The sequence below is a fragment of the Antedon mediterranea genome, chromosome 2 (assembly GCF_964355755.1).
Source record: "Antedon mediterranea chromosome 2, ecAntMedi1.1, whole genome shotgun sequence".
Taxonomy (NCBI): Eukaryota; Metazoa; Echinodermata; class Crinoidea; order Comatulida; family Antedonidae; genus Antedon; species Antedon mediterranea.
The window spans coordinates 24,804,910-24,822,385 of record NC_092671.1 but is presented as its reverse complement, the minus strand read 5'-3'; the positions used below and the strand labels follow the sequence as shown (position 1 = coordinate 24,822,385).

The window sequence follows — 17,476 nt, the reverse complement described above, 5'->3', positions numbered from 1 at the left end:
TAAGAAAAGTGAAGGACTGGGACTGGATATTGTCAAGGTGGGATTCGATGTTTTTGTCTCTCATGTGTTGGCTAATATCTAAGTTCATATCACCAGTAATGTATGCTAGCTTATTTTCTTTGTTAATCATCTGCATGACTATTGACAACTGATTGTTGAAAGTTTGTACATTTGTATCAGGGGGCCTATATATTACTCCGCAAGATATTGTTTTATTTTCTATTTTAACATCAATAAATATAGATTCTCCTTCGGTCAGTATTGAAGCGAGGTCATTTCGCATCTCGTAACTAAGGGTTTCTGATAGATAGAGAGCAATTCCTCCTCCTCTTCGTCCTATCCTATCTTTATGAATAAATGTATATTTTGGTATTTCGTACAGTGATGTTGTAGAATTTGGAGAAATCCATGTTTCTTCTAGGGCAATAATTGAAAAGGAGTGATTTATTGAATTAATCAGATTCAAAATATCATCGAATTTGTTGACCATGCTACGGCAGTTCAGGCTTAGAATGGAGAAGTGATTGGCATGTATCGAGTTCTTAAAACTTAGATTAAAATCGTTTATCTGGTAATATTTAGTTTCTTCAATATTGATATCATCATTAGGGTTAATGTCATTTAAGTTAAATATTATATATTTATATGCGCTACGCACGTAATTATATTTCCATATGATGAAATATGACCTTAAATTTATGAGTACCAAATTTTGTTGAAAAGTGATTCATGCTTGTGGAGATATGATTACACAAACATGATTTCGTTAAATCGCGTAATTTATGATTGCGCACCATGAAAACATAACCACATCGATTCCTGGCCATAAGGAATATACTCTGAAAAATTGACGTAGGTAGACCCACCCCCGCTAAGTTTATGATATGTGGTAATAATAAGTAAAGTGTCTTGCCTAAGGATACAAGCAATGCGAAAAGCATTGCATTCAAACCCACAATCTCATGCTTTTAACATTTAATGGACACGTCTGTAAAGTTGCTCCACACGTTAAATAATTGATCTGCTGTTTTATATGGACCATGGACAACCATGCTCTTTAAAAGATCACATTTATCCGTATCACCACCCCAGCGTTTAAAACCATCATGATTCATTGGGATCACGCCTTCTTCTTCTGCCAAAATTCCCTGAAACGCATCATCAATTGGTATAAGGGGTGTCTGTAATGCTTTTAAATACATTCCGCGGATGATGTCAATTGATAAGATGTAACCAGCACCAGAACAATATGGCGGAAAATATTTCCCACTATACACCTTGTGAGATATGTAATATTTTGATTTTTCTCTTCGTACAATTTTACTGCAGGGTAAGACAGAACCCATGTAGAACTTTTCTAACGCTTTCCCTTTTGCTCTAAGATTAAGTATATAACTGATAATGTTTTCAAAATTAACAAATGTATCGTCATCCCCTTTAAACATATACTCAGCATTTGCGAAGTTTTCCGATACCCACTTTAATCCTAAAGCAACTTTTAGTGTCAAATCTTTAAAACTTTCAATAAAATCTGCCTGTATTATATCTCCATATCTAATTTGTTCGTTTTTGACAATTGCTTTGTACTTTTTATCTTAATTTTTTTCTAGTGGGCGCCCCATTAGAAACAGAAATTGGATAGCCATTCCGATAACATTTTGATTTTTGGCCATGTCTGTCTTATCACATCACGTTTACCGACATGCATTGGGAGTGTACTTATAAGCACAATCATAAATATATCATCTAGTTTTCCTTGATTATTTTTACAAAGATCAGGACTATTAACAAGAAGGTAAAGTTTTCTATTAAACAAATCACCATTAAAAAAACTGTTTGTCTGCATTAGTAGATCCATTTCAGAATGTTCACACTTTTTAAAAAAAATTCAGGATTGGAAACATTCGCCCACAATTTAGCTGTTGAAAGTGATGTATCAAAACCATGAGCTGTAATAAAGCTATGAAATAAACAAGTATCATAATTTAAATTTCTAAGCGTGAACCTTTTATCGTTAATAACTGTTACTCCAGTCTTTTCTGCTAAAATTGAAATAAACACATCTGCAATTGGGATAAAAGTTGTTTTGAATGCTTCTTTCAAAATACTATTTGCACCGTTTATTGAAAGTATAATTCCTGAATCCAGTGTACAAAATGGCGGGAAATATTTGCGACCAAACTGTTTAGGAGATATAAAATATTTCGAATTTGGTTCACGCATAGGTTTGGGATTTGCTATTACTTCTCCTGATATAAACATGGATGTTTTCTCGTTTGTTTTATTTACAAATCCTTTGAAGAGAACATCATAATTGACAAAGTTGTGATCATTTACCATAAAAATAAATTTGCCTTTGGGACAATATATTTGTTCCCATTTCAATGCCATAAAAACTTTTAAACTTGAAAATTGTCTTCAAACCACCCTTGGAGCAAATCCCCATGCTTTTCATTCTCCGTTGAAACAGATTCATCATATTGAAAGTTGACATTCTTTCCTAATATAAATAAAGTAGCTATTTTTTAAAGTTTTCCATGTTTTCCCCAAGATCTATCTGTGAATTAAATTTCTCAATTCAGCATTTTTAGGACTTTAGTTAATAAATGTTATACCAAGAACTGATTTACTTTCGTCGCAAATGCTAACACCTTGATCAAGTTTTCGTGTCAACATAACATCTTTAAGAACTTTTATGTTTAGCAATAAGTTCGGCTCAATATGTTTATTAATGTCATCATTTTCAATTGTATTCAATATGGTTTCCTCTATTTCAATCTGACAATTTCTTGATTCTTTGTTTTCTTCAATGTAAACAAGGAAAAGATAAAATTGTAAAACAGTACAAAATAAAATTGCTCCAACAACCTTTTTAATAACATTTCGTAATATCATTCTGCGTTAGAACATGTGTGTCTGAAAAGAAAATAAGATAGATTTATTGTGTCGTCATTTCTTATTTTGACAAATTGACAAAAGTTTTAAGATTTTTCTTCTTAATAAAGGTAATGTTTTTGAAAAGTATTGCTGAATTGAAAGACTTAAATCCAGTTCTGCAGAAACTACAGCAAGTTGCCAGTCATGTCTTATGTACTGAAAATATGAGGTAGGTTTATCACACAATTGCATCACTCCAAACCACCATGTTTGTTTATTTTTTCTTTATTTTGGTCATCCATATATAAATTCATTTGGATAAATATATTTTTAGATGAATCCCTACTTGCCTTTACATTTCTGTCTACTTGTCAATACACAAATACAAGTAAGCATTTACCTTAAAATAATTATCTTTTAAATTATTTTTTAAATTTTGCTTGTTGTAACATGGTAGAACTGAACCCAGGTCATTCACCCCTTAAGGCCAATTTACACAGATAAGCGGTAATGGTAAGTGGAAAACCACATAGCCATTGTCACACATAGAATTGTTATCTATCCTGACTGCATTTAGTGTAAATGGTCATAAGAAATATTAACATCTAATTAATTTAATTTTGTTTCTGCTTACTATTACCTATTTTCTGTATAATTTGGCCTTAAGGGGTGATCACTATCACTGAGGTTGGTCTTCCAAGGTAAGTCAATCAGGATATGGTACCATTTTGATTAGTCCTTCCTTTCCCCCTTAATATAAATATATGTTTTGTGGTCAAGTTTAGACTTATTTATACCCTTTCCACATCTGCATAATTTGTTACAACTTAATGTTACATTTTGCAGATGGGAAAAGGTCTGTCAGAATCAATGAATTTCACATTGTTTTATAATCTTATAACTCTTTGTTAAATAAATATTATATTTTATAAATTTTATATTTTTTCCATCTGTCTTGGCCCTCATCATTATATTGAATGTGGCAGCGGTTTTCCGAACTTATGATGATAACAAGAAGAAAATTGATACAGCAGAACAAAGCAGTATTACAAAGAACAAAAAGACATAAGGAACAAAGTTAAATGGAATATATATGCATACATTTTGTTATCATGCTATTTCTATTCTAGGTGTGCACTAAATGCAAGTCCAATATTCATGGACACAGCATCTCTACATCTAGAGCGTTTCTTATCACAATTACCAGGAGACGGTGCTGGTCAAACTTCTTTTATGCAGGAAGTAAGTAGTTCAACATTTACACAACTGGACACACTTCGAATATCCACAACTTCTGGTATTTGGTTGTCAGAATGCATTTTACTTCACAGACGTAGTCTGGTTGCTGTCTGGGGATGCAAACTCCCCCTGCCTTCTGAATTCCCCCTCCCCTCTGATCGATCGCCCTCCCATTTGATCAATCCCCCTCCCCTAGTGCTGACCTAAGCTACCATGTTTGGGACAGAGCTAAGACAATATTGAAAAATAGGGCTGTTTGGTCCCTGGAAATTGCACTTGTACATTGAAATATGAAACAAAGTTATAAGTCTACAGGACTAGTCTGCCCTGGTTGGAGTAAAGCTAAGAAAACTTAGAAAAATAAGGGTGTTAGGTCTCCAGAAAGTGCATTTATTATACTAAATATGAAACGAAATAAATATTAAACGAAATATAAAAGTCTGCATGGTTGGGGCTGCTATCTAAGCATCTCCCAATCTATGTCCCTGGACTTGGTACAGTAGTTAAACAATTTTGGGTTTGGAAACATAAATGAACTTTGGTCTTTTGATCATAGTGCTCTTACAAAATACTTTACTGCAGAACATACATACTGTAGATATTGTTCCGATTATTTCATACATTATAAGGTGAATCTAACTGATATGTTGGTTAGTGAAAAGGTTCATGTGGATCTCTTAGTATTTTCTAGGATTGTTATGATTCAACAAATAAATTTTAATAAATGAAAAAGTTATGTTTCATTCTCTAGCTTTCGCTGGTTGATCCACTCGGCTTAGTTATGAGTGAGTTCATTCACCTTGGTAACAGTTCTGAGAAACCTCGCTTTTGCGTCATCTGTGGAAAACATAAATTGATCAACCAGCTAAATCAAATTTGTTGTGGAATAAACTAATATGAACATTTTGATTGCTACATCAGATAGTGTGTGTTGCTTGACAAATTGTTTTTCACTTTCAGAATCCATTTACTACAACTAAACAAAAGCTACACTATGAGTTGCCATTTCCAGTTAACTACATCAGCCATGCTATAGAGGGCATTCCATTCAATCACGAAGACTTTGCTTCATTACGCCTTCTAGCCAGGCTTATGTCAACTAAGTTTCTTCATCGCGAAATTCGGTAGGTGTGCACATAAACTTAAAATAATAGTCTTTCAACATAATTTTTTAATATTTTAGTATGAAACTTTACTCCAATAATGAAAGTCATTCACCATTGTGAAAAGGCAGACAAATGACTATGAAAAATATGCGTTAGTATTGTTCATATAATTATTAAGGGCAAATTTTAAAGAATGAATATTATTGTTTCTATAGGGAGAAGGGAGGTGCCTATGGAAGTGGTGCACTGATGGGTACAAGTGGAAACTTTACCTTTTATTCCTACAGGTATAACAATCCACTAGGAATTGGTGATCAGTTTGTTTGTTTTATAAATGTAGGACTCAAACAAGATACCAGCATAACCCATAAAGCTGACACATCTTATCCAATGGAGTCCTTATACAGTTACAAAAAGTAGACAAATTACAATTAAATAATTACAAAATTCACATTACTTTCAATCTAGCTATGCACAATACAAAGATGAATCTTTATTGTTTATATTCATTTATTGTTTATATTCATTTATTGTTTTTATGCCTTTAATGTTTGATAAAAGATTATTCCAATCCTTAATAGTATTATAATAAAAAAATTTCGAAGCGAGACCTTGAATAAAATTAGGAATAACAACATTTTTGTTTGGTTTCCTTGTACATTACACATGCACTTAGAATGTTGTTGTTGTTTAGAAATCTTTGTAAAATCAGTATAAAAATACTACAGCAATTATCTCGACAGGGAGTTCAGTAGATTAAAATCCACACATCTACACATACACACACAAACTAATTACACAGGATAGCATATGTTTCCTTGAATTAAATGTCACAAAAAAGTAATAAAAAAATTATTCTAAATTTTTATAAAAATACATAGTTATATATGAAATAAAATCATAGTTCATCTAAAGAAAAGACTGATTGTGATTTATTGTTTTTTATTTATCATTGTAACTAAACAAAAAAGTGAAATAATACTCATTTTCTTTTACATTTGTTAGAGATCCTAATTCTGAGAAAACATTGGATGCATTTAAAAAGTGCTGTGAATGGGCAGTAGATGCTAGCTACTTAGATCAAGACATTGATGAAGCCAAGTTATCCGTCTTCTCATCGGTGAGAGTCTAATATTTCAGCAAATTATTTTTTGTCTACTTTCCCTAAGACACTACATATTTTATTATATAGTATATGTAGGCCATGAATTCACTTTGATTCATCAAGATTTTTAAAGAAAAATTAGCATCCTCATAAGCCCCTTTTTAGGTTTTGAACTTTATCATTATTATCGTCGATTGTGTCTCAAAATAACCGGCACGCGCTTTTAAATTACCATCCCAATGCGAAAGCTCACTATTACCCACATTGAAGAAAACACAAACCACTGCTTTCTCTTCCATTCCATTGAAAGAGCTTGATAGTACAATGTCAATGAACCACTAGCATCTCAGACAGGGCCTGAATTCATTTTTTAGACAGACATACACTTTAAAAACATTTCTAAATTACAAAAAATTTTACTTTACTATACTTTGAATAAGGTGCCAAAAAAAGGTATTTTTGGAATCATTCTAAAAAAGTCAATTTTTTGTCATTATTAAATGTTTAATCGTATTACAAAACCTATTATGGATTGTTGCTGCAAGTTTTTGTGTATTTATGAATGATTTTTAGATTTTTTTTTTATGCTATATTTATCTTAATGTGCTACTCGGTATTGAGGTATCAGTGGCTCTTAGCCATTAGGGATTTACTACCCTTTTGTGTTTCCTGCCACTTTGTAGTAGTTTGTTTGTTTTTGGCAATAAGAAAGAATAAGAATAAGAAAGAATAAGAATAAGAAAGAATAAGAAAGAATAAGAATAAGAAAGAATAAGAATAAGAATAAGAAAGAATAAGAAAGAATAAGAATAAGAAAGAATAAGAAAGAATAAGAATAAGAAAGAATAAGAATAAGAAAGAATAAGAATAAGAAAGAATAAGAATAAGAAAGAATAAGAATAAGAATAAGAATAAGAAAGAATAAGAATAAGAAAGAATAAGAATAAGAAAGAATAAGAATAAGAATAAGAAAGAATAAGAATAAGAAAGAATAAGAATAAGAAAGAATAAGAATAAGAAAGAATAAGAATAAGAAAGAATAAGAATAAGAAAGAATAAGAATAAGAATAAGAAAGAATAAGAAAGAATAACGCCCGTATTCTTAAACCGGACTTTAGTCGTAGTTCGAGCTAAAACTAAAAAAATGACGTCATTTTAATTCATAAACCGAACTTCAACTAAATCACCAACTAAATCAGGCAAACCTCGACTAAATCGAGACGGATTTTGATCGATTTTTTTAGTCCTGGAGGGGGAAGACTAAATGGTCGACTAAATGATTTTTAAACGATGTTTATAAAAAACGTAAAAGTCATTGAGTTGTTATATTGGCCAGATATTGAAGAATGAAATATCTATATTTATATTAGCTTAATTAAATATACATTGGTATAAATTATAATAATGAAAATCATCTTTATTTACAACTGTATACAAATTACATTATTTTCTTCGCGCAAGTCCGACTTGAGCTACGTCACGCCATAGCGACAATGGGAGATGCGGCAATTCACCACGCGATGGAATGTTTAGGGGGCCTAGCGCTTTCTTTTCACGCTATGAAGTGCGTGGTTCGTGGCGATCATAGTTTGTTGGGGCCTAGAAAATATAAAAGTTACCGTACCGCCATGGTTCCTAAATATATTTTTAAGATTTTATTTGTTGTTAATCAAATATACTTCACTGTTAAATTAATACTGATATTGTTCTAATAATTAACGATTAAAATTATTTTTCATGTATATAGTCCTGATGCGTAAAAAGTGTTGTAAGAAATGGAAAGTGATATCAATGCGCAAAATTTCGTCTGCTTCCGCAATACTCTCTTGTCATTGGCCAATGTATAGCCTTTGTTACCCAGACGTGTGCAACTCGACTAAAAGCTCGACTTCATTAAGTCGAACTGCAAACTTCGACTACTTCGTTTTTGAATCGAATTTGAAGTAATAGCTCGAACTACGACTTTTCCAAGTCGAACTTCGAACTACGACTAAAGTCCGGTTTAAGAATACGGGCGTAAGAATAAGAAAGAATAAGAATAAGAAAGAATAAGAATAAGAAAGAATAAGAATAAGAAAGAATAAGAAAGAATAAGAATAAGAAAGAATAAGAATAAACCTATTGTTCTTATACATTACAGGTTGATAGCCCAACAGCTCCCTCAAGTAAAGGAATGAGACATTTCAAAAATCATGTTAGTGACGACGTTTATCAGAATCACCGTCAACAACTTTTAGGAGTGACCCGAGATGACATGGTACGTGTTGCCAAATCATACTTAGTGAATGGAGACAAAATGAATGGAACAGCACTATTAGGACCAGATAATGAAATGACTAAAAATGAACACTCATGGATTATACACAAAGAAGAGTAAAACTAATGTTAAAAACACATTTTCAATAAATAGTAATAACATAGTAGACCAATTTTAGAATTTCATTTTTGTTTATGTTTGGCATAGGTTTTACAAACCAAATTCAAATTTATCACTTACAGATGTATTGTCCCCCAAAAACATAAAAAATAAAGATTAATTAAATCATACTTTGAATTAGGCCATTTTGTAATTTAAATAAAGTTAATCACTTCCGTAGAAACAAAGAGGAATAAAATAATGTTTTCACCTAATATAAAATGACAAAAGAAATGGGTAAATTCAACCAAATATCCATTTGCTGGCAGCCAATTTGACTATTTTTTGCTTTAAATTGCAGTTTTTTCAGGTATTAATTTTTTTATTTGGCTCTGATTTTTGGTCAAGGGGGATAACTGTTGTATGACATTAAAATGGCATATTCAACAAACAAATTGTTTTTTCAGAGGGACAAGCTCATATGTTTCCAAACGTGTTTGATTCAAAAAATCACTGGGGTAATAGTGTTCAGCATTTTCACAACATTAGGTGCTATATAAATCCAGGATATTATTATTATTAAATCCACATCTATCAAACTTTATGTGACAAAAAAATGTGCCATATATGGACAAGATGACATCACATTTTTTTGTCACATAAAATTTGATAGTGTAGGCAGAGTTTTAGTAATATGGAAATGAATTTTTTTTCAATCTAACTTTAGGTCATAATGAATAACTATTTATGTGACAATAAAATGGCATATTCAACAGAAAAAATTACCATATTATTTTCTCAGGGGGCAATATATCTAATAAACTGTTGATTTTCAATTGATAAAATGGTTGTTGAAAATAAAGTATATAATATCTCAAATAGTAAATATTGTTGTTTTGTTTTGTCTGTTTGTAAATATAATAATATTATTATCAAATACTATATAATATTATCATAAACATACTTGTATTCTTCAGAATGCATTTGCATGACTTTCCATAATTGTATATTACTTTGGTGTATCTATATATAAATTTACGTAAGGGCACAATTCGGTAAATCGTGTGTAACTTCTAGAATGTTTACTCAATGGTATATCAAGTTAGTTCATACTTTCGGTACTGAATTTAACCATGTGATGTAACCCTATTTACTAATTAAATTGAGTTAAATAATTAGTTATTGACAATTAAAACGAATTTAGGTTCAACGATTTTCCCCAAATAGGGGTGTTCTTTGTGGTATACACTGTCTAATGGATGTCCATCTTGAAAAATACCTGCACACAATAATGCAAGGATGCTTCATATTTACCTATGTCTTCTACGATAATTGTTTTTAATAGCTGAAAACCGGTTGAACAGCCAGAGTACAGCATCATAGCGTTGAATACAGGCCGATTTTCTTTAAAAAAATTATTTGATAGATTTAATATATGTTTATACAAATTTATTTGCGATGAATGGAACATTCCAATCTCTCAGTCTCAGTACAATTATTTGATTTAACACAAGTAGGTAAATTTATGTGACAAACACTGTAAATACGTATTAACCATTTTTGGTCGTCATTTGAATCGCAAATTTCTTACTGTGAGTGTTAGTACTGTTATATGTACTATATAAATAGATATATAAACACATATACAAATAAACTTTATTACTGTGAGTGTGGGTAGGCCATTCTCTCCCCCATCCTGAACCCTAATGTTATATACACAAATTAGCTTTGTTTAAATGAGTCCAAGTCAAAAATTTTGACTAATTTTGTGACAACTTTCTTTTTCGGAAGTAATTTTAGTTGTCATCGTGTCTATTTATTTGTTTCTGTAAATGAAATGTATTTTAGTCCTGCAGTACATACATTTTTTTTAGAACAGTTTTTTTACACTGAAATTACTATGTATTCGAGAACCATCTGTGGGCACTAAAAAAATGTTTACTACCATATTTTTTAGGCATTTATTTTTGAACTTCATCATTTATAGTTTACAGTTTTAACCTGCTAATTATTTTACATTGATTTTACATTCATAAATTTTCTTAGATTTATTGGCATATTTGATGTATCATTGTGTAATTAATTTAACTTTACTCAGTCTAGCTGTGATGGGGAAGGCGGTGATATAATTATTAAAATTTAACTTTTCAAAAACATTTAAATGAAAGTAAAACATTTTGGTCGTTTTCATGTGTAGCACTGGAGGAGGTTGTACTTTGGAAGTATAAACGTGACTAACTGCTGAAATACTAACGGATATAATATGATTATGCCAACTACGGCTTTACTATCTTTGGAGTGGAATAGTTTTCATTTCCTTTTAATGTTTGATTCGCAAACTGTAAATATTTTTTGGAAGATTGTGAAGTTGTTTACCAGACGAATGTGCTCCCATGACATAATATTTTTTTGATGTAATCTTTGAAAAAGGAAGAGAATTTTTCCCCCTTGGCAATATTATTTCAAAACTCATCTACATCATTTACATTGTGGTTAATTTAGCAGTTTAAAAATAAAATTGTAACTAAAATAGTAATTTTCCTTGCATGTATCAATTTTCCTCAATTAATTTGATTTATTGAATTTGTCTATATAATTTTAGATGTAAAAATTGTTGGACCAAGCTGTTTGTCCTATCAAATACTGTTTATATCAGTCCCCCGCCATTGCTGTAATCATCATCATACCTTAATTAATACCTTTAATTAAAAACTAGATGTACTCGTTACAGTGATGAGTTAGGCTATATCTTGCAACACATCATAACTTGCACCTGCTATTATACAGTTTAAGGCTTGGTCTATGGTTCTACGGACAGCACAGCTGTGGCCCTAGCCATAGGCATTTCAGTTGATCGATAAGGCTATTTCGGCAGTCAGTATTAGCATTGTAAACAGTTTAGTTGACTGTTAATTTTTATTTCACGCAATATATGTGTAAAGAGAATTGTTGTAGCAACAACATATTGAATTTTGGGATAAATTTGGTAACAGATATGCTACATGAGCTTGTGCAAAAATGTTCTTTCTATGCTACATACGAGTGGTGCAACAATGAAAAATATTGCATTTTTAATTTACAAAGCGCACATAACGAGAAAAATATCAATGCTCATGATAATGCAGAAAGATTAATCCTAATATGAAGCATATGTGTGTTAAGTTTCATTGAAAAATATCTATTAGTTTTGAAGTTTAATCATTCTTAGAATTTCAGAAATCTGCACATAGTTATGCAACACAACACTCTTTTCATAAATATAAAGTTTGTTGTACAATATGTGCATCATGCTTGCATTTTAGTGAACGGACAAAAAAATAAGCATTAAAAAATGAATTCTTGACAATTCCAATAGGCTATTGCTCTACAGAGAGTCACCACCTTGGAGGTATTAAAACACAAAAGTGACACCATTAAACTATGGAACACAATAAACAATAATGACAACTTGATTATTGGATCATATAAAATATATTCTATCTTGTTCGCAATTACTATAGCATAACTCATAATCAAAGTCATTGCACATTATATCAGTTCAATTTAAACTTTATATTAATTTATAAAATAACAAACTTATACAAATACATTTTTTACACTTGCATAACCATGTATATGCTTTATGAGTTGGAAATTATAGACCTATTGCTGGTAATGTATTTAATAAATAGTTGCAACTAATTCAGTCAACTCTCCCAATACGAGACTCTCCGAAAACCAGAAACTCTCCTAATACTTTCCTAAAGGTATTGGGAGAGTTGACTGTATTATCATTTTTTAAGAAAATAATCTTGCTATCCTGTTTCAACTGCAGTAACAAACTTTGGACATTTTAAAACTATCTAGATGCTGTAATAGGCTAAACATGATTTCAACATTTATTCTGAATTGTCAGGACTAGCTATATCATGTGATGCAACACTATAAGCCACTAAGGTAAAACTTACTTACACTTAATTTTCTGTTAGCACAATAGATTTATAATAATATGATCATCTAAATAACTCAATATTAAAATATTATCATACAAATATTTTTGGATACAAATACTGTGCATAAAAGGGACCATGTCAGCATGATTCTACTGCAGTTTGAAGTTATGTGATTGATTACACAATTGTTTAACAACCTTTTTTATGTAAATGTTTATTACAGTGACTGCCTCATTAACTTTTACATTAAAACAAGCTTTTGCAGAAAAAATGTTGTAAAAATGAACATAGAACAATTTTAACATGACAAATAATAAAATAAAGTGAAATTTCTGTAGTTATCACTGCTACAGTATACTTACAAAGTACATTTAACAGAACTAAGTTCTGCAAAAACATAAACATATTATATGAAGAAATATCAGAATAAAAGTACTGTACTGGGACTGACCAAAATATATAATAATACAATTAACATTAAGAAAATAACTGTGGAATTAAAATAACTTTAAACCTCTCATTTTGAAATCTATTTCAATGCTGAAAAAAAACCCACTTTTAATAAAGTTCTGTCAACAATATTTGATAACTGGAATAAAAGCATTTAAAATTTAAGACAGAAAAAGAATAAAAAAAATTGACTTACAACTGAATTATAAGAAAAAATATAAAATAATGACTTGCAATAGATTAACAATATATAAACAATGAATTGAATTACAAATGTCGTAACTTTTTCAATGTGTTCATATGAATCCTTACTCTGTTGTTATATTCACACTAGCCCTAGAGATCAGGTGGTTGGCAACAATTCACAACTATCTGCATATTCCTGCAATCTTGATTTCAATTTAAGTTCCATGGCTGATAAGGGCGCTTCAAGAATGTTGGATCTAGGTGTATGAAAAAAATAATTTTCTAGAAGCCTTCCAATTGTTTTCACCTTTTGAAAAGGGAATGGAGGATGGGTGTCTCTGCCATGTAATAAGGAAACAAGTGTCCACAGGGAATTGTATTCATCATGGAATGCTTTTGGACTGGTTCTTTCTTTATTGATTATCAGAAACATAGAATAATGAACAATTATTATGGATTCAACTGTATTTCCTTTCCTAAACCAGTCCAGTATTCTGGTACCATCAGGAAGTAGCAGTCCATAGCTTCACAGAATCTTGTCCGGTATAATTCGGGAGATAGGACTGTTGGCATTTTACCTGAAACAAAAATATGATTTAGTATTATATTTAGTTTATACAATAAGGTCTTTATTACCATTTAAAAAAATAAAAGCAAATAATTAATGAAACGAATGAAATGGCAATACCACCTGCTATGGGTGAACCCTTATTACTTTGCTGTAACCAAGTGATTGAGTGTCCTGGTAAGAGACACACATATTAAAGGTAAACTTTATCTACAAAGCGTCGTTTATAGGGGTTTTATTGTACTGTTGAAAGTTGAAAAGTAGGCAGTCAAGGCAATGAAATCATAATTTCCCTAGTAGAAACATATAGATGGATCCTTAAAGATGGAATCCTGAACAGCGTTAACCTGTCATTGACTCTGGCTGGAAATACATTTCAGACAGGTAGGGTACATCCAAGTGAGCTTTTAAAATAAAATAAATTACATTTTACCTGCTTACGGTATCTACAAAATAAGTATAGACAATAAAAAGTAAATTAGTGATGAATTTATAAACATATTTTTAGTTGTTTGAAATGGTCAAATTTTAAATTGTATTTTACCTTGATTTCCAACAGATTTTACAAACATTTCCAGTTTTTTATCCCAAGTGAATGTCCTAATATAATCTATAAAAGGAATAAAGAAAACACACATTATATAACGAAACAGCCTTTATTTTACTTGATGTATAAATACCATACTATTATTATATAACACACCAAAGTCCTTTTATTGGTTGATTATTATGATTTAAATTATGGGAGCGATCATCAAAATGACACTGAACAAGTTCTCAAATTTAACTATAGTGCATGTGTATATCATAAAAAATAACGTCATTGGGCATCGGTCGACATAGTGAAAGTCATTATTATAGGGTAGAGTGGCCAGTTTCTTTGTTGAATTATCCTCCCTAGTATTTTTCAACCATGTACTCATTTTCAGATGAGTGTACTGGAAGTTGATCTTATCGGAAAAAAATGAACAGTACACATATATATAAAATAATGAATAATTAATGATTTGTTCGTTCAATTGGAAGAATATTTTTATTCATTGCAAGCCTGACTTTCCAACTCAAAGTGCTTCGCTTTATTGAATTAACAGTTATTCCTTCAAATTTCGCCATATTAAACTCAAACATTTATTTGTATTAAATATAAAATAAATACATTATAAAATGCCCTAAAACTCATTTTGAGAATGGAAGTAAAGACGATTAACCCAACTAACCGATAATTCCGACAACCAGCTCATTTGTAGAGTCATCTATTCCAACCAACAGCGAGTAGTCCATTATAAAGTGACTAGCAAGAAATGTAGAGTCATTGTTTACTGCTCTGCTTAGCACTGTTTTAGTATGTGGTCTGATGTATATTGGAGAATCTACCATAACTAGATGCAATAAAAAAGATCAACATATTATACAATTGTAAGGATTTTGTAATTATATAGTTGATAAATATATTAAAATAAAGGTCTATAAACATTGATTTACACATTAAAATATTAAAGTAAGCTTCTTGCAATAAGACTATACAGATCAGCTTTATATTCTTAAGCCTAGCAAATTTGAGCAAACTCCGAGTTTGCTATAGTGTAGATTAGTTGACACAACTACAGAAAACTAATTTAGGTTTTGTGTACTAAGTGAAAGGAACAGCAGACTTTGCGGTTATCTTTCAGATGGTGACTAGCATTAGGCAGGCACCGGACACTTCTACAAACTCTGTTTTTGTAAGTTTTTGTAGTGATAGCCTAGACTTCTTATTTTAAGCTCTCATTGCTGGTGGTAAACTTATTCATCACAACAAATGTAGAAATTTACTATAACTTAGAGAATTAAAATATCATATAACCTTTAAGTAAATTCTCATCCATTAGAACTATTTCTCCTGTTTCCACACCGGATATCTTCACATGACGATTGCGCAATGATCCTTTCAGGTCAAAAATCTGTTAGAAAAAGATAAGAAAACAATTATGCTCACAAAAGTCATAATAGCTTAAAGGTGGGCTTATGTCGACAAAGAACTCAACAACATTCGAAAAAAGGCTACGCTAATGCTATTGACCCTTGACCTTGACTCGTACTGTATCTTAAAAACGGCTGGTCATGGAAATTTAAAAATGGTCTCAAATTGCTCAGACCTTATATATTTATATTTATTGTAATGCAATATTTTGTTAAAAAATGTCTGGAAGCAAAGTTATTGACCTTTGACATAGAGAATAGCTTACAAGGATTTTTATTCAGTAGTCTCTGGTCATATCTCCATAACCCTTTGTTCTATTGACAAGATATTGGTATCAAAATACTCGGAATAAATATATTTATATTTGTTGTAATAGAACATTTGTACTAAATGTAACCGGAAATGGTATTTTTCTGCACTATTGACCCTTGACCTTGACTCGAACTGTATCTAAAAAATGGCTGATTATAGAAATTTAAAAATGGTCTCAAATTGCTCAGAACATACATATTTATATTTATTTTAATGCAACATTTTGTTAGAAAATGACCGGAAGTAAAGTAATTGACCTTTGACCTAATAAACATGAACTTTATGTAATATAAGCATTTATCTATTTGAGCATGTATCATCAATTGTTTGTGGTAGGGATTAAAAAATGAGTTTATACCTATTATCATCATTCGAATATTTAATTTCTAATCACATATTTAGTTTTTATATATAAATAGTATATACTTTATAGTGTAAGTAAGCACATTTAAATATGTAAACAACTTTGGACAATAGTAAAAATTACAGTAGAAATTCATTGCACTGTATTTATTTTCCTTCCATTCACTTCAATAAATTGATTCTTCCTGCACTTTTCCTGAAATGTTAATTGCTATACTTTTTACATTTTTTCTGGATTAAAACATCTTTAATTACATCAGTACTATGCATTTATTGTGTCGGCATCCTTGTTGCCATTAAGACAGTCAAGGAGTGAGAGAGATTCTTTAACTTTTGTACCTTTAATGCTTGTTCTTGAAATATTTTCATATATGGAGGTTTCTCATACATTGAACTGCTGCCGGCCATACATTATTACGTGGTTATGAGAAGCAATCTTTCAATGCTAACATTGACTGCCATTTTGTGAGTCATATCGCCAAGCCAAGGAACCAATTTAAGGAGTGAGATTGTTAGAAGTGAACACGAGGTTTTTGATGTTTAATTTTATCTCCTTTAAGCTACTAAATGTGTTTAGTTTCATTTTCATTTCAGGGAGTCCACAACCAGACTTTGCTCACAAACTTAAAAAAAAACTCTGTTTAAGATATATTTTTTACTTCTTTGAAATGATTACTAAGACAATGTTGTGTTGATTTTGTTATGAATGTATTTTGATGAAATCTTGGAAGGATTTGTGTGTTTTGTGTTGAAGAGCGAGTTCGATGGGATTTCTAGTTCGATTTCCTCCTCTTAAGTAATGCCAACAAGAGCACCAACCCATTTTAACTGTTTTCCTTCTGTTCTAGAGCCTGAAAAGAGCACTATTTAAATACATTTTTTTTTCTTTACATTCAAATTAATGTCTCAATCTTTTATTCACTGTTATTGGGTCATCTACATCAAGCCAAGCTGGTTCATTTGTGTTAGATTAGATGGCAATGTATCAGACGAGCATATAAATGAAAACCAGTCATGGGCAT

The 17,476-nt window shown here is 30.8% G+C and overlaps 2 protein-coding genes across 4 annotated transcripts in view; one reads left to right on the top strand and one right to left on the bottom strand.

The window, feature by feature from the left end:
- Positions 1-9,505, top strand: part of LOC140040762 (presequence protease, mitochondrial-like) — an 85,174-nt gene extending 75,669 nt beyond the window's left edge. For both annotated transcript variants that reach the window (XM_072086927.1, XM_072086928.1), the window contains 6 exons: positions 3,006-3,106; positions 4,008-4,119; positions 5,077-5,240; positions 5,438-5,509; positions 6,228-6,342; positions 8,468-9,505. In XM_072086927.1, the coding sequence (XP_071943028.1) occupies positions 3,006-3,106; positions 4,008-4,119; positions 5,077-5,240; positions 5,438-5,509; positions 6,228-6,342; positions 8,468-8,704 (801 nt within the window). In that variant the 3' untranslated portion in view covers positions 8,705-9,505. The remainder of the gene's footprint in view (positions 1-3,005; positions 3,107-4,007; positions 4,120-5,076; positions 5,241-5,437; positions 5,510-6,227; positions 6,343-8,467) is intronic.
- Positions 9,506-12,027: 2,522 nt separating this feature from the next.
- The window catches only part of LOC140040761 (1-phosphatidylinositol 3-phosphate 5-kinase-like), a 49,246-nt gene continuing 43,797 nt past the window's right edge, over positions 12,028-17,476 (bottom strand). For both annotated transcript variants that reach the window (XM_072086925.1, XM_072086926.1), the window contains exons 36-39: positions 15,663-15,759; positions 15,037-15,198; positions 14,364-14,429; positions 12,028-13,829 (exon numbers count right to left, since the gene is read on the bottom strand). In XM_072086925.1, the coding sequence (XP_071943026.1) occupies positions 13,702-13,829; positions 14,364-14,429; positions 15,037-15,198; positions 15,663-15,759 (453 nt within the window). In that variant the 3' untranslated portion in view covers positions 12,028-13,701. The remainder of the gene's footprint in view (positions 13,830-14,363; positions 14,430-15,036; positions 15,199-15,662; positions 15,760-17,476) is intronic.